At 43.5% G+C, this 15453-nt stretch overlaps 1 protein-coding gene across 1 annotated transcript in view; it reads right to left on the bottom strand.

Annotated features, from left to right (window-relative positions):
* focad (focadhesin) overlaps positions 1-15453 on the bottom strand; it is a 65134-nt gene that overhangs the window by 27588 nt on the left and 22093 nt on the right. The window contains exon 14 of the mRNA XM_053343842.1: positions 13850-13976. Within this exon, the coding sequence (XP_053199817.1) occupies positions 13850-13976 (127 nt within the window). The remainder of the gene's footprint in view (positions 1-13849; positions 13977-15453) is intronic.

Below are 15453 nucleotides of genomic sequence, written 5' to 3'. Positions count from 1 at the left end.
GCTAGAGAGCCATTTTGGCACGCCCGTTTATGCAAACCATAAAATATCAAATTTTTCGCCAGGTCTGGCTTGCATGCAAACTTTGGTGACTTTTCGAGCACGTTCAGGGGGGCAAAAAGGCCGTTACTTTGTCAGAAGAAAAATAAAGGGGAATAATCATGGCAAAAACAATAGGGCTTCGCGCTGGTCAGCGCTCGGGCCCTAATAATCATGGCAAAAACAATAGGGCTTCGCGCTGGTCAGCGCTCGGGCCCTAATTAAAACTGCAAGCAGTGATGAACGGGCCCTCGCGCCCCCACGCACCGCGCCGTACGCGCATGCCGGTGCGTGCTGCAGTCACACGGCAGACACAGCGGGCACGTAGACGTCTTGTCACCCGGGCTCGTAATGAACGTAGTGTGATGGGGCTAAGTCACATTGCATGTGTCCACTAGGTGGCGCTAGAGATCACCCACCAATTACATGTCATGTTGCAGTGTGTGATGTGGAGAAGACATCCTGTAAATTTCATATGAATCGGATAATGTTTGTCATATGAGGCTGACTTCCTGTGTCCAGTAGGTGGCGCTGTGTATTTGACACAGTATTGATGCATAGATGTGTTCAGGGCGGGACCCTGTACATGCGTGATGAATTTGGTGTAGACAGGACAATGTCTGTAGGAGTTATAAGGACTTCCTGCCTCATGGCGAAGCATCGAAATTGTACGCACAGCCACGGCCAACAGGAAGAAGTCATAAAAAAGATTTTGATAACTGGCGCTATGTCTTAGCTGAGTCAATTTCAGGTGTAAATACTTAAGATTATGAGAGTAATTAGTGAAAGAATGAAGCAAGTGACTTCCTGTTACCAGTAGGTGGCGCTATGACTGTCACTAAATATGAGACTGTACATGTGTTCAGACCAGGACACTGAACAAGCATATTAAATTTGGAAAAGCTCAGAGCATGTGGAGTCAAGTTATGAGGGTTTGAAATTTCATGGCGAAGCATCGAAATTCGCTGCTTCACCACGGCAACCAGGAATGGCGGGGGAAAAAGCTTTTGATAACTTTTCATCTCCAATGTCTCAAGATGATTCTGTGTGAATTTGAAGTGGATGGGATGAAATCCCTAGGACTAGTTCGTTCAAATATGAGGCCTTGAAATCATCAAAAAACTCAACACAATTGAGCATTTATCCAAGATGGCCGACTTCCTGTTGGACTTATGGTATAGGTCCAAATGGGGTTTTTGTGCGTCTGGAGATGATACATAAACCTACCGAATTTCATTCTTCTATGTCAATCGGGAAGGCTGAGGTTCAATTTTGAAATATTCAAGGGGGCGCTATTGAGCCGTTTAGTCACGCCCATCCCATTGAAATATATAGGATGTTAAATGACCCCACTCCAGACGTGTGTGTTGACTTTTGTTACCGTGGAGGCATCCTTTGCCCCTGAAAACTGTAATCGTATTTTCATGGCGTTGAATGCGTTGTCATGGCAACGGTATTTGATGATGGGTCACGAGTTACAGACTGTAGCATCACCAAGGTCTTATGTCTCAGCTGAGACAATTTCAGGTGGAAATACTTAAGATTATGGGAATAATTCATGAACAAATGACGCAAGTGACTTCCTGTTGCCAGTAGGTGGCGCTATGGCTGTCACTAAATATGAGACTGTACATGTGTTCAGAGCAGGACGCTGAACAAGCATATTAAATTTGGTAAAGCTCAGACCATGTGGAGTCAAGTTATGAGGGTTTGAAATTTCATGGCGAAGCATCGAAATTCGCCGCGTCACCACGGCAACCAGGAATGACGGACGAAAAAGCTTTTGATAACTTTTCATCTCCAATGTCTCAAGATGAGTCTGTGTGAATTTGAAGTGGATGAGATGAAATCTCTAGGACTAGTTCGTTGAAGTACGAGGAGTGGAAAACGCCAAAATCGCACATATTTTTCAAAATGGCCGACTTCCTGTTGGATTGACGTCATGGGCCCCAATTACTTTTTTGTGCGTCTGGACATGATACATATATATACCAAATTTCGTTCATGTACGTCAATCTCTCACATTTTTATATTCAATAGGGGGCGCTAGAGAGCCATTTTGGCACGCCCATTTCTGCAAACCATAAAATATCAAAATTTTCGCCGGGTCTGGCTTGCGTGCAAACTTTGGTGACTTTTAAGGCACGTTCAGGGGGGCAAAAAGGGCGTTGTTTTGGGAGAAGAAGAAGAATTAAAACTGCAAGCAGTGATGAACGGGCCCTCGCGCCCCCATGCACCGCCTTGTACGCGCATGCCGGTGCATGCTGCAGTCACATGCAGACACAGCGGGTATTAGGGTATGGGTCCAAATGGCGTTTTTGTGCGTCTGGAGATGATACATAAACCTACCGAATGTCATTCTTCTATGTCAATGGGGAAGTCTGAGGTTCAATTTTGAAATATTCAAGGGGGCGCTATTGAGCCATTTAGTCACGGCCATCCCATTGAAGTATATAGGATGTTAAATGACCACACTCCAGACGTGTGTGTTGAGTTTCGTTACCGTGGAGGCATCCTTTGCCCCTGAAAAGTGTAATCGTATTTCATGGCGTTGAATGCGTTGTCATGGCAACAGTATTTGATGATGGGTCACGAGTTGCAGAATGTAGCATCACCAAGGTCTTATGTCTCAGCTGAGTCAATTTCAGGTGGAAATACTTAAGATTATGGGAGTAATTAGTGAAAGAATGAAGCAAGTGACTTCCTGTTGCCAGTAGGGGGCGCTATGACTGTCACAAAATATGAGACTGCACATGTGTTCAGACCGGGACACTGAACAAGCATCTGAAATTCGGAGAAGCTCAGACCATGTGGAGTCAAGTTATGAGGGTTTGAATTTTCATGGCGAAGGATCGAAATTCGTCGCGTCACCACGGCAACCAGGAATGACGAGGGAAAAAGCTTTTGATAACTTGTCATCTCCAATGTCTCAAGATGATCCTGTGTGAATTTGAAGTGGATGGGATGAAGATTATGGGAGTAATTAGTGAAAGAATGAAGCAAGTGACTTCCTGTTGCCAGTAGGTGGCGCTATGACTGTCACTAAATATGAGACTGCACATGTGTTCAGACTGGGACACTGAACAAGCATCTGAAATTTGGTAAAGCTCAGACCATGTGAAGTCAAGTTATGAGGGTTTGAATTTTCATGGCGAAGGATCGAAATTCGCCGCGTCACCACGGCAACCAGGAATGACGGGGGAAAAAGCTTTTGATAACTTGTCATCTCCAATGTCTCAAGATGACTCTGTGTGAATTTGAAGTGGATGGGAAGAAAACTGTAGGAGTAGTGCGTTCAAATATGATGCCACAATTTGCATTAAAATCAATATTTTGATTCAAAATGGCCGACTTCCTGTTGGTGTTAGGGTATGTGTCCAAGAGACTTTTTGGTGCGTCTTGACATGTTGAACATGTGTACCAAGTTTCGTTTCTCTATGTCAATCTGTCACGAGGGGCTCGCTTTTATTGATTTTGTAGGGGGCGCTAGAGAGCCATTTTGGCACGCCCATTTGTGCAAACCATAAAATATCGAAATTTTCGCCGGGTCTGGCTTGCGTGCAGACTTTGGTGACTTTCGGGGCACGTTCAGGGGGGCAAAAAGGCCGTCGTCGGGAGAGAAAAAAAAAAATAATAATAATAATAATAATAATAATCATGGCAAAAACAATAGGGCTTCGCGCTGGTCAGCGCTCGGGCCCTAATTAAAACTGCAAGCAGTGATGAACGGGCCCTCGCGCCCCCATGCACCGCCTTGTACGCGCATGTCGGTGCATGCTGCAGTCACACGGCAGACACAGTGGGCACGTAGACGTCTTGGCACCGGGGCTTGTAATGAACACTGTGTGATGGGGCTAAGTCACATTGCATGTGTCCACTAGGTGGGGCTAGAGATCACCCACTAATTACATGTCATGTTGCAGTGTGTGATGTGGAGAACACATCCTGTAAATTTCATGTAAATAGGATAATGTTTGTCATGTGAGGCTGACTTCCTGTGTCCAGTAGGTGGCGCTGTGTATTTGACACAGTATTGATGCGTAGATGTGTTCAGGGCGGGACCCTCTACATGCATGATGAATTTGGTGTAGATCAGACCATGTCTGTAGGAGTTATAAGGACTTCCTGCCTAATGGCGAAGCATCGAAATTGTCTGCACAGCCACGCCCAACAGGAAGAAGTCATAAAAAAGCTTTTGATAACTTGACATCTCCAATGTCTCAAGCTGACTCTGTGTGAATTTGAAGTGGATGGGATGAAATCTCTAGGAGTAGTTCGTTCAAATATGAGGCGTGGAAATGACCAAAACACTCACCAAAATTGAGCATTTTTCCCAAGATGGCCGACTTCCTGTTGGACTTAGGGTATGGGTCCAAATGGCGTTTTTGTGCGTCTGGTGATGATACATAAACCTACCGAATTTCATTCTTCTATGTCAATCGGGAAGTCTGAGGTTCAATTTTGAAATATTCAAGGGGGCGCTATTGAGCCGTTTAGTCACGGCCATCCCATTGAAGTATATAGGATGTTAAATGACCCCACTCCAGACGTGTGTGTTGAGTTTCGTTACCATGGAGGCATCCTTTGCCCCTGAAAAGTGTAATCGTATTTCATGGCGTTGAATGCGTTGTCATGGCAACAGTATTTGATGATGGGTCACGAGTTGCAGAATGTAGCATCACCAAGGTCTTATGTCTCAGCTGAGTCAATTTCAGGTGTAAATACTTAAGATTATGGGAGTAATTAGTGAAAGAATGAAGCAAGTGACTTCCTGTTGCCAGTAGGGGGCGCTATGACTGTCACTAAATATGAGACTGTACATATGTTCAGACGGGGACACTGTACAAGCATATTAAATTTGGAAAAGCTCAGACCATGTGGAGTCAAGTTATGAGGGTTTGAATTTTCATGGCGAAGGATCGAAATTCGCCACGTCACCACGGCAACCAGGAATGACGAGGGAAAAAGCTTTTGATAACTTTTCATCTCCAATGTCTCAAGATGACTCTGTGTGAATTTGAAGTGGATGGGATGAAGATTATGGGAGTAATTAGTGAAAGAATGAAGCAAGTGACTTCCTGTTGCCAGTAGGTGGCGCTATGACTGTCACTAAATATGAGACTGTACATATGTTCAGACGGGGACACTGAACAAGCATATTAAATTTGGAAAAGCTCAGACCATGTGGAGTCAAGTTATGAGAGTTTGAAATTTCATGGCGAAGCATCGAAATTCGCCGCGTCACCACGGCAACCAGGAATGACGTGGGAAAAAGCTTTTGATAACTTTTCATCTCCAATGTCTCAAGATGACTCTGTGTGAATTTGAAGTGGATGGGATGAAATCTCTAGGAGTAGTGCGTTCAAATATGATGCCACAATTTGCATTAAAATAAATATTTTGATTCAAAATGGCCGACTTCCTGTTGGTGTTAGGGTATGTGTACAAGAGACTTTTTGGTGCGTCTTGACATGATGAACATGTGTACCAAGTTTCGTTTCTCTATGTCAATCTGTCACGAGGGGCTCGCTTTTATTGATTTTGTAGGGGGCGCTAGAGAGCCATTTTGACACGCCCATTTGTGCAGACCATAAAATATCGAAATTTTCGCCGGGTCTGGCTTGCGTGCAAACTTTGGTGACTTTTACGGCACGTTCAGGGGGGCAAAAAGGCCGTCGTTGTGAGAGAAGAAAAATAATAATAATTAAAACTGCAAGCAGTGATGAACGGGCCCTCGCGCCCCCACGCATGTCGGGCTGCGGCTCGGTCGGAGAATGTAGAATCACCAAGGTCTTATGGTTCAGCTGTGTCAATTTCAGGTGTAAATACTTATGATTATGGGAGTAATTAGTGAAAGAATGAAGCAAGTCACTTCCTGTTGCCAGTAGGTGGCGCTATGACTGTCACTAAATATGAGACTGTACATGTGTTCAGACCAGGACGCTGAACAAGCATATTAAATTTGGTAAAGCTCAGACCATGTTGAGTCAAGTTATGAGGGTTTGAAATTTCTTGGCGAAGCATCGAAATTCGCCGCGTCACCACGGCAAGCAGGAATGACGGGCGAAAAAGCTTTTGATAACTTTTCATCTCCAATGTCTGAAGATGACTCTGTGTGAATTTGAAGTGGATGGGATGAAATCTCTAGGACTAGTTCGTTCAAATATGATGCCACAATCGGCATGAAAATCAATACTTTGATTCAAAATGGCCGACTTCCTGTTGGAGTGACGTCATGGGCACCTAGACGTTTTTTGTGCGTCTTGACATGATGAACATGTCTACCAAGTTTCATTTCTCTATGTCAATCTGTGGCGAGGGGATGGATGTTTTTCATTTCTCAAGGGGGCGCTACAGAGCCATTTTGCCACGCCCATTTACAAATACCATAAAATATGAAATTTTTCGCCAAGGCTGGCTTGCTTTGGTGAATTTGGAAAAGCTCAGACCATGTGGAGTCAGGTTATGAGGGTTTGAAAATTCATGGCGAGGCATCGAAATTCGCTGCGTCACCACGGCAACCAGGAATGACGGGCGAAAAAGCTTTTGATAACTTTTCATCTCCAATGTCTCAAGATGATTCTGTGTGAATTTGAAGTGGATGGGATGGAATCTCTAGGACTAGTTCGTTAAAATATGTGGCCTTGAAATCATCAAAAAATTTACCAAAATTGAGCATTTTTCCAAGATGGCCGACTTCCTGTTGGACTTAGGGTATGGGTCCAAATGGGGTTTTTGTGCGCCTGGAGATGATACATAAACCTACCGAGTTTCATTCTTCTATGTCAATCGGGAAGGCAGAGGTTCAATTTTGAAATATTCAAGGGGGCGCTATTGAGCCGTTTAGCCACTCCCATCCCATTGAAGTATATAGGATGTTAAATGAACGCACTCCAGACGTGTGTGCTGAGTTTCATTAACGTGGACGCATCCTTTGCCCCTAAAAACTGTAATCGTATTATCATGGCGTTGAATGTGTTGTCATGGCAACGGTATTTGATGATATGTCACGAGTTGCAGAATGTAGCATCACCAAGGTCTTATGTCTCAGCTGAGTCAATTTCAGGTGTAAATATTTAAGATTATGGGAGTAATTAGTGAATGAATGAAGCAAGTCACTTCCTGTCGCCACTAGGTGGCGCTATGACTGTCACTAAATATGAGACTGTACATGTGTTCAGACCAGGACGCTGAATAAGCATATGAAATTTGGAAAAGCTCAGACCATGTGGAGTCAAGTTAAGAGGGTTTGAAATTTCATGGCGAAGCATCGAAATTCGCCGCATCACCACGGCAACCAGGAATGACGGGGGGAAAAGCTTTTGATAACTTTTCATCTCCCATGTCTCAAGATGACTCTGTGTGAATTTGAAGTGGATGGGATGAAATCTCTAGGACTAGTTCGCTCAAATATGATGCCAAATTCTGCATTAAAATCAATAATTTGATTCAAAATGGCCGACTTCCTGTTGGAGTGACGTCATGGGCCCCACTGACTTTTTTGTGCGTCTTGACGTGATGAACATGTATACCAAGTTTCGTTTCTCTATGTCAATCTGTCGCGACGGGATCGATGTTCTTAATTTTGCAGGTGGCGCTAGAGAGCCATTTTAGCACGCCCGTTTATGCAAACCATAAAATATCAAATTTTTCGCCGGGTCTGGCTTGCGTGGAAACTTTGGTGACTTTTAAGGCACGTTCAGGGGGGCAAAAAGCCCGTTACTTTGTCAGAAGAAAAATAAAGGGGAATAATCATGGCAAAAACAATAGGGCTTCGCGCTGGTCAGCGCTCGGGCCCTAATTAAAACTGCAAGCAGTGATGAACGGGCCCTCGCGCCCCCATGCACCGCCTTGTACGCGCATGCCGGTGCATGCTGCAGTCACATGCAGACACAGCGGGTACGTAGACGTCTTGGCACCCGGGCTTGTAATGAATGTTGTGTGATGGGGCTAAGTCACATTGCATGTGTCCACTAGGTGGCGCTAGAGATCACCCACCAATTATATGTCATGTTGCAGTGTGTGATGTGGAGAACACATCCTGTAAATTTCATGTAAATCGGATAATGTTTGTCATGTGAGGCTGACTTCCTGTGTCCAGTAGTTGGCGCTGTGTATTTGACACAGTATTGATGCATAGATGTGCTCAGGGCGGGACCCTCTACATGTGTGTTCAATTTGGTGTAGACGGGACAATGTCTGTAGGAGTTATAAGGACTTCCTGCTTCATGGCGAAGCATCGAAATTGTCTGCACAGCCACGCCCAACAGGAAGAAGTCATAAAAAAGCTTTTGATAACTTGTCATCTCCAATGTCTCAAGCTGACTCTGTCTGAATTTGAAGTGGATGGGATGAAATCTCTAGGAGTAGTTCGTTCAAATATGAGGCGTGGAAATGACCAAAACATTCACCAAAATTGAGCATTTTTCCCAAGATGGCCGACTTCCTGTTGGACTTAGGGTATGGGTCCAAATGGCGTTTTTGTGCGTCTGGAGATGATACATAAACCTACCGAATTTCATTCTTCTATGTCAATCGGGAAGGCTGATGTTCAATTTTGAAATATTCAAGGGGGCACTACTGAGCCGTTTAGCCACGCCCATCCCATTGAAGTATATAGGATGTTAAATGAACCCACTCCAGACGTGTGTGTTGAGTTTCGTTACCGTGGAGGCATCCTTTGCCCCTGAAAAGTGTAATCGTATTTCATGGCGTTGAATGCGTTGTCATGGCAACAGTATTTGATGATGGGTCACGAGTTGCAGAATGTAGCATCACCAAGGTCTTATGTCTCAGCTGAGTTAATTTCAGGTGTAAATACTTAAGATTATGGGAGTAATTAGTGAAAGAATGAAGCAAGTGACTTCCTGTTGCCAGTAGGTGGCGCTATGACTGTCACTAAATATGAGACTGTACATGTGTTCAGACTGGGACACTGAACAAGCATATTAAATTTGGAAAAGCTCAGACCATGTGGAGTCAAGTTATGAGGGTTTGAATTTTCATGGCGAAGGATCGAAATTCGCCACGTCACCACGGCAACCAGGAATGACGAGTGAAAAAGCTTTTGATAACTTTTCATCTCCAATGTCTCAAGATGATCCTGTGTGAATTTGAAGTGGATGGGATGAAGATTATGGGAGTAATTAGTGAAAGAATGAAGCAAGTGACTTCCTGTTGCCAGTAGGGGGCGCTATGACTGTCACTAAATATGAGACTGTACATGTGTTCAGAGCAGTACCCTGAACAGGCATCTGAAATTTGGAAAAGCTCAGACAATGTGGAGTCAAGTTATGAGGGTTTGAAATTTCATGGCGAAGCATCGAAATTCGCCACGTCACCACGGCAACCAGGAATGACGGGGGAAAAACCTTTTGATAACTTGTCATCTCCAATGTCTCAAGATGATTCTGTGTGAATTTGAAGTGGATGGGAAGAAAACTCTAGGAGTAGTGCATTCAAATATGATGCCACAATTTGCATTAAAATCAATATTTTGATTCAAAATGGCCGACTTCCTGTTGGTGTTAGGGTATGTGTCCAAGAGACTTTTTGGTGCGTCTTGACATGTTGAACATGTGTACCAAGTTTCGTTTCTCTATGTCAATCTGTCACGAGGGGCTCGCTTTTATTGATTTTGCAGGTGGCGCTAGAGAGCCATTTTGCCTCGCCCATTTATGCAAACCAAAAAATATAAAATTTTTCGCCGGGTCTGACTTGCATGCAAACTTTGGTGAGTTTCGGGGCACGTTTAGTGGGGGAAAAAGGCAGTTACTTTGTCAGAAGAAAAATAAAGAGAATAATAATAATAATCATGGCAAAAACAATAGGGCTTCGCGCTGGTCAGCGCTCGGGCCCTAATAATCATGGCAAAAACAATAGGGCTTCGCGCTGGTCAGCGCTCGGGCCCTAATTAAAACTGCAAGCAGTGATGAACGGGCCCTCGCGCCCCCATGCACCGCCCCGTACTCGCATGTCGGTGCGTGCTGCAGTCACACGGCAGACACAGCGGGCACGTAGACGTCTTGGCACCTGGGCTTGTAATGAATGTTGTGTGATGGGGCTAAGTCACATTGCATGTGTCCACTAGGTGGCGCTAGAGATCACCCACCAATTACATGTCATGTTGCAGTGTGTGCTGTGGAGAACACATCCTGTAAATTTCATGTAAATCGGATAATGTTTGTCATATGAGGCTGACTTCCTGTGTCCAGTAGGTGGCGCTGTGTATTTGACGCAGTATTGATGCATAGATGTGTTCAGGGCGGGACCCTCTACATGCGTGATGAATTTGGTGTAGACAGGACCATGTCTGTAGGAGTTATAAAGACTTCCTGCTTTATGGCGAAGCATCGAAATTGTTTGCACAGCCACGCCCAACAGGAAGAAGTCATAAAAAAGCTTTTGATAACTTGTCATATCCAATGTCTCAAGATGACTCTGTGTGAATTTGAAGTGGATGGGATGGAATCCCTAGGACTAGTGCGTTCAAATATGAGGCCTGGAAATGACCAAAAAACTCAGTAAAATATAGCATTTTTCCCAAGATGGCCGACTTCCTGTTGGACTTAGGGTATGGGTCCAAATGGCGTTTTTGTGCGTCTGGAGATGATACATAAACCTACCGAATTTCATTCTTGTATGTCAATCAGGAAGGCTGAGGTTCAATTTTGAAATATTCAAGGGGGCGCTATTGAGCCGTTTAGTCATGCCCATCCCATTGAAGTATATAGGACGTTAAATGAACCCACTCCAGGTGTGTGTGTTGAGTTTTGTTACCGTGGAGGCATCCTTTGCCCCTGAAAACTGTAATCGTATTTTCATGGCGTTGAATGTGTTGTCATGGCAACGGTATTTGATGATGGGTCATGAGCTGCAAAATGTAGCATCACCAAGGTCTTATGTCTCAGCTGAGTCAATTTCAGGTGGAAATACTCAAGATTATGGGAGTAATTAATGAACAAATGACGCAAGTGACTTCCTGTCGCCACTAGGTGGCGCTATGACTGTCACTAAATATGAGACTGTACATGTGTTCAGACCAGGACGCTGAACAATCATATTAAATTTGGAAAAGCTCAGACCATGTGGAGTCAAGTTATGAGGGTTTGAAATTTCATGGCGAAGGATCGAAATTCGCCGCGTCACCACGGCAACCAGGAATGACGGGGGAAAAAGCTTTTGATAACTTTTCATCTCCAATGTCTCAAGATGACTCTGTGTGAATTTGAAGTGGATGGGAAGAAAACTCTAGGAGTAGTGCGTTCAAATATGATGCCACAATTTGCATTAAAATCAATATTTAGATTCAAAATGGCCGACTTCCTGTTGGTGTTAGGGTATGTGTCCAAGAGACTTTTTGGTGCGTCTTGACATGATGAATATGTGTACCAAGTTTCGTTTCTCTATGTCAATCTGTCACGAGGGGCTCGCTTTTATTGATTTTGTAGGGGGCGCTAGAGAGCCATTTTGGCACGCCCATTTGTGCAAACCATAAAATATCGAAATTTTCGCCAGGTCTGGCTTGAATGCAAACTTTGGTGACTTTTAAGGCACGTTCAGGGGGGCAAAAAGGCCGTCATCGGGAGAGAAAAAAAATAATAATAATTAAAACTGCAAGCAGTGATGAACGGGCCCTCGCGCCCCCATGCACCGTGCCGTACGCGCATGTCGGTGCATGCTGCACGCACACGGCAGACACAGCGGGCACGTAGGCGTCTTGGCACCCGTGCTCGTAATGAACGTTGTGTGATGGGGCTAAGTCACATTGCATGTGTCCACTAGGTGGCGCTAGAGATCACCCACCAATTACATGTCATGTTGCAGTGTGTGATGTGGAGAACACATCCTGTAAATTTCAAGTAAATAGGATAATGTTTGTCATGTGAGGCTGACTTCCTGTGTCCAGTAGGTGGCGCTGTGTATTTGACGCAGTATTGATGCATAGATGTGTTCAGGGCGGGACCCTCTACATGCGTGATCAATTTGGTGTAGGTGGGACAATGTCTGTAGGAGTTATAAGGACTTCCTGCTTCATGGCGAAGCATCGAAATTGTTTGCACAGCCACGCCCAACAGGAAGAAGTCATAAAAAAGCTTTTGATAACTTGTCATCTCCAATGTCTCAAGCTGACTCTGTGTGAATTTGAAGTGGATGGGATGAAATCTCTAGGAGTAGTTCGTTCAAATATGAGGCGTGGAAATGACCAAAACACTCACCAAAATTGAGCATTTTTCCCAAGATGGCCGACTTCCTGTTGGACTTAGGGTATAGGTCCAAATGGCGTTTTTGTGCGTCTGGAAATGATACATAAACCTACCGAATTGCATTCTTCTACGTCAATCAGGAAGTCTGAGGTTCAAATTTGAAATATTCAAGGGGGCGCTATTGAGCCATTTAGTCACACCCATCCCATTGAAGTATATAGGATGTTAAATGACCCCACTCCAGACGTGTGTGTTGAGTTTCGTTACCGTGGAGGCATCCTTTGCCCCTTAAAAGTGTAATCGTATTTCATGGCGTTGAATGCGTTGTCATGGCAACAGTATTTGATGATGGGTCACGAGTTGCAGAATGTAGCATCACCAAGGTCTCATGTCTCAGCTGAGTCAATTTCAGGTGTAAATACTTAAGATTATGGGAGTAATTAGTGAAAGAATGAAGCAAGTGACTTCCTGTTGCCAGTAGGGGGCGCTATGACTGTAACAAAATATGAGACTGTACATTTTTTCAGACTGGGACACTGAACAAGCATATTAAATTTGGAAAAGCTCAGACCATGTGGAGTCAAGTTATGAGGGTTTGAATTTTCATGGCGAAGGATCGAAATTCGCCACGTCACCACGGCAACCAGGAATGACGAGGGAAAAACCTTTTGATAACTTTTCATCTCCAATGTCTCAAGATGATCCTGTGTGAATTTGAAGTGGATGGGATGAAGATTATGGGAGTAATTAGTGAAAGAATGAAGCAAGTGACTTCCTGTTGCCAGTAGGGGGCGCTATGACTGTCACTAAATATGAGACTGTACATGTGTTCAGAGCAGGACCCTGAACAAGCATCTGAAATTTGATAAAGCTCAGACAATGTGGAGTCAAGTTATGAGGGTTTGAAATTTCATGGCGAAGCATCGAAATTCGCCGCGTCACCACGGCAACCAGGAATGACGGGGGAAAAACCTTTTGATAACTTTTCATCTCCAATGTCTCAAGATGATCCTGTGTGAATTTGAAGTGGATGGGAAGAAAACTCTAGGAGTAGTGCATTCAAATATGATGCCACAATTTGCATTAAAATCAATATTTTGATTCAAAATGGCCGACTTCCTGTTGGTGTTAGGGTATGTGTCCAAGAGACTTTTTGGTGCGTCTTGACATGTTGAACATGTGTACCAAGTTTCGTTTCTCTATGTCAATCTGTCACGAGGGGCTCGCTTTTATTGATTTTGCAGGTGGCGCTACAGAGCCATTTTGCCTCGCCCATTTATGCAAACCATAAAATATCAAATTTTTCGCCGGGTCTGACTTGCATGCAAACTTTGGTGAGTTTCGGGGCATGTTTAGTGGGGGAAAAAGGCAGTTACTTTGTCAGAAGAAAAATAAAGAGAATAATAATAATCATGGCAAAAACAATAGGGCTTCGCGCTGGTCAGCGCTCGGGCCCTAATAATCATGGCAAAAACAATAGGGCTTCGCGCTGGTCAGCGCTCGGGCCCTAATAATCATGGCAAAAACAATAGGGCTTCGCGCTGGTCAGCGCTCGGGCCCTAATTAATGTGTGTGTGTGTGTGTGTGTGTGTGTGTGTGTGTCTGACCTCTGCCCGACACAGCTCTTGTAATCCTTGCAGGGCGAGAGCAGCAGGGCTTGCCAGGTCGGGTTTAGTGCACTGGTTCAGAGTGAGTGTAATGGCTGCCAACATGTCACCTCCATGCTGGTAAGGCCTGGAACATACACACAAACCAAATACTACACAGTGTCAAATTATGTAAGGAAAACATACTGTACCTATATTTAAGATAAAGATTTTACATTAAAATGTGTGAGAATACAACCAAACACATCATGGTGCCAAATAGGGATGGGGGAAAAAAATGATACAGCATAGTATCGTGATATTTTGCGTGGCAATATTGTATCTATTCACGGACACCAAGTATCGATCTTTTATTATATAACTTGCAAATGGTACTAGAATAATTGAATCAACTGCTTTTTCAGGCCAATAGGTGGCTCTAGTCTGTTTTCTGATGAGGTTGTTGTTGAAAAAAGATAATGAATTGCAAAATAGATCGCAGCATATCTCAATATATTTAAAATCGCAATAATATTGTATAATGACACAAGTATTGTGATATCGTATCATGGAACCTCTGGTGATTCCTTCTCCTAGTGCCAAACATAAAACAAGACTTTGACTTTACAGCCATGCTAGCAGCTCCATGAGGCTAAACTTGAGCTAAATGCTAACACCAGCATACTAACATACTCACAATGACAATGCTAGCATGTTATTGTTCAGCAGGTGTAATGTTTACCATGTTTACTATGTTGGTTTAGCGTGTTACCATGCTAATGTTTGCCAATTAGCCGAGGTTGGCGTCATTAGTTTAGCAGATATTGGAAAAATTAAAACTTGAACTGATAATGATGCTAGATGAAAGGTCAGATGATCAAAGTTATTACAATTTATCCTCTGGGAACAATCAATATGTGTACCAAATTTCACAGCAATCCATCTAATAGTTGTCAAGATATTTCAAGCAAAAACTAAAAAGTCAACGTCATGGTGATGCTTAGGCATGTCACAATAATTACGTTATTGACTTATTGTACAATATTTTCAACATCATCATGTCTATATATCGACTTATTGTATGATACATGGACATGACCTAAGAGCTAAAAGGCCCCTTGCATTATTATACTATTATATTATTTATTATTTCAGAGGTATAAAATGATCTTAAATGACAATAATATAATTTATCGTGATTATTTCTGAGACAATATAAATCGTCCAACAAAAGTACTTATCGTGACAGACTAGTGGTGCTACAGGAAAAGTCATCATGGGTCTATCATTTGGGAACCATAAATGTGTGGAGCAAATTATGTGCAGAAGAGCATAAGTGAAAAGTTTGAACTCCTGGTGGCATTAGTCAGATTTTTTTCACAGTTACTTAAACATATCCTTGGAGAACATGAATGTCAACAAAATGTCACTGCAATTCATCAAATAGGAACCAAAGTGATGCTTCAACAAGCTTCCTACAGGACACAAGGCCAACAACTGTTATGGGAGGTACTTTATTCCAATGGAACTGTTACACAATGTGGCAATTTTTGTCCACTGATCTTTCAAAGAAAGAATAAACATATGTGAGATGATACCCAACCCATTGTTACTCTGTAGTGCAC

This window comes from Scomber japonicus, chromosome 22 (genome assembly GCF_027409825.1).
Source record: "Scomber japonicus isolate fScoJap1 chromosome 22, fScoJap1.pri, whole genome shotgun sequence".
NCBI lineage: Eukaryota > Metazoa > Chordata > Actinopteri > Scombriformes > Scombridae > Scomber > Scomber japonicus.
This window is presented reverse-complemented; position numbering and strand designations above follow the sequence as displayed.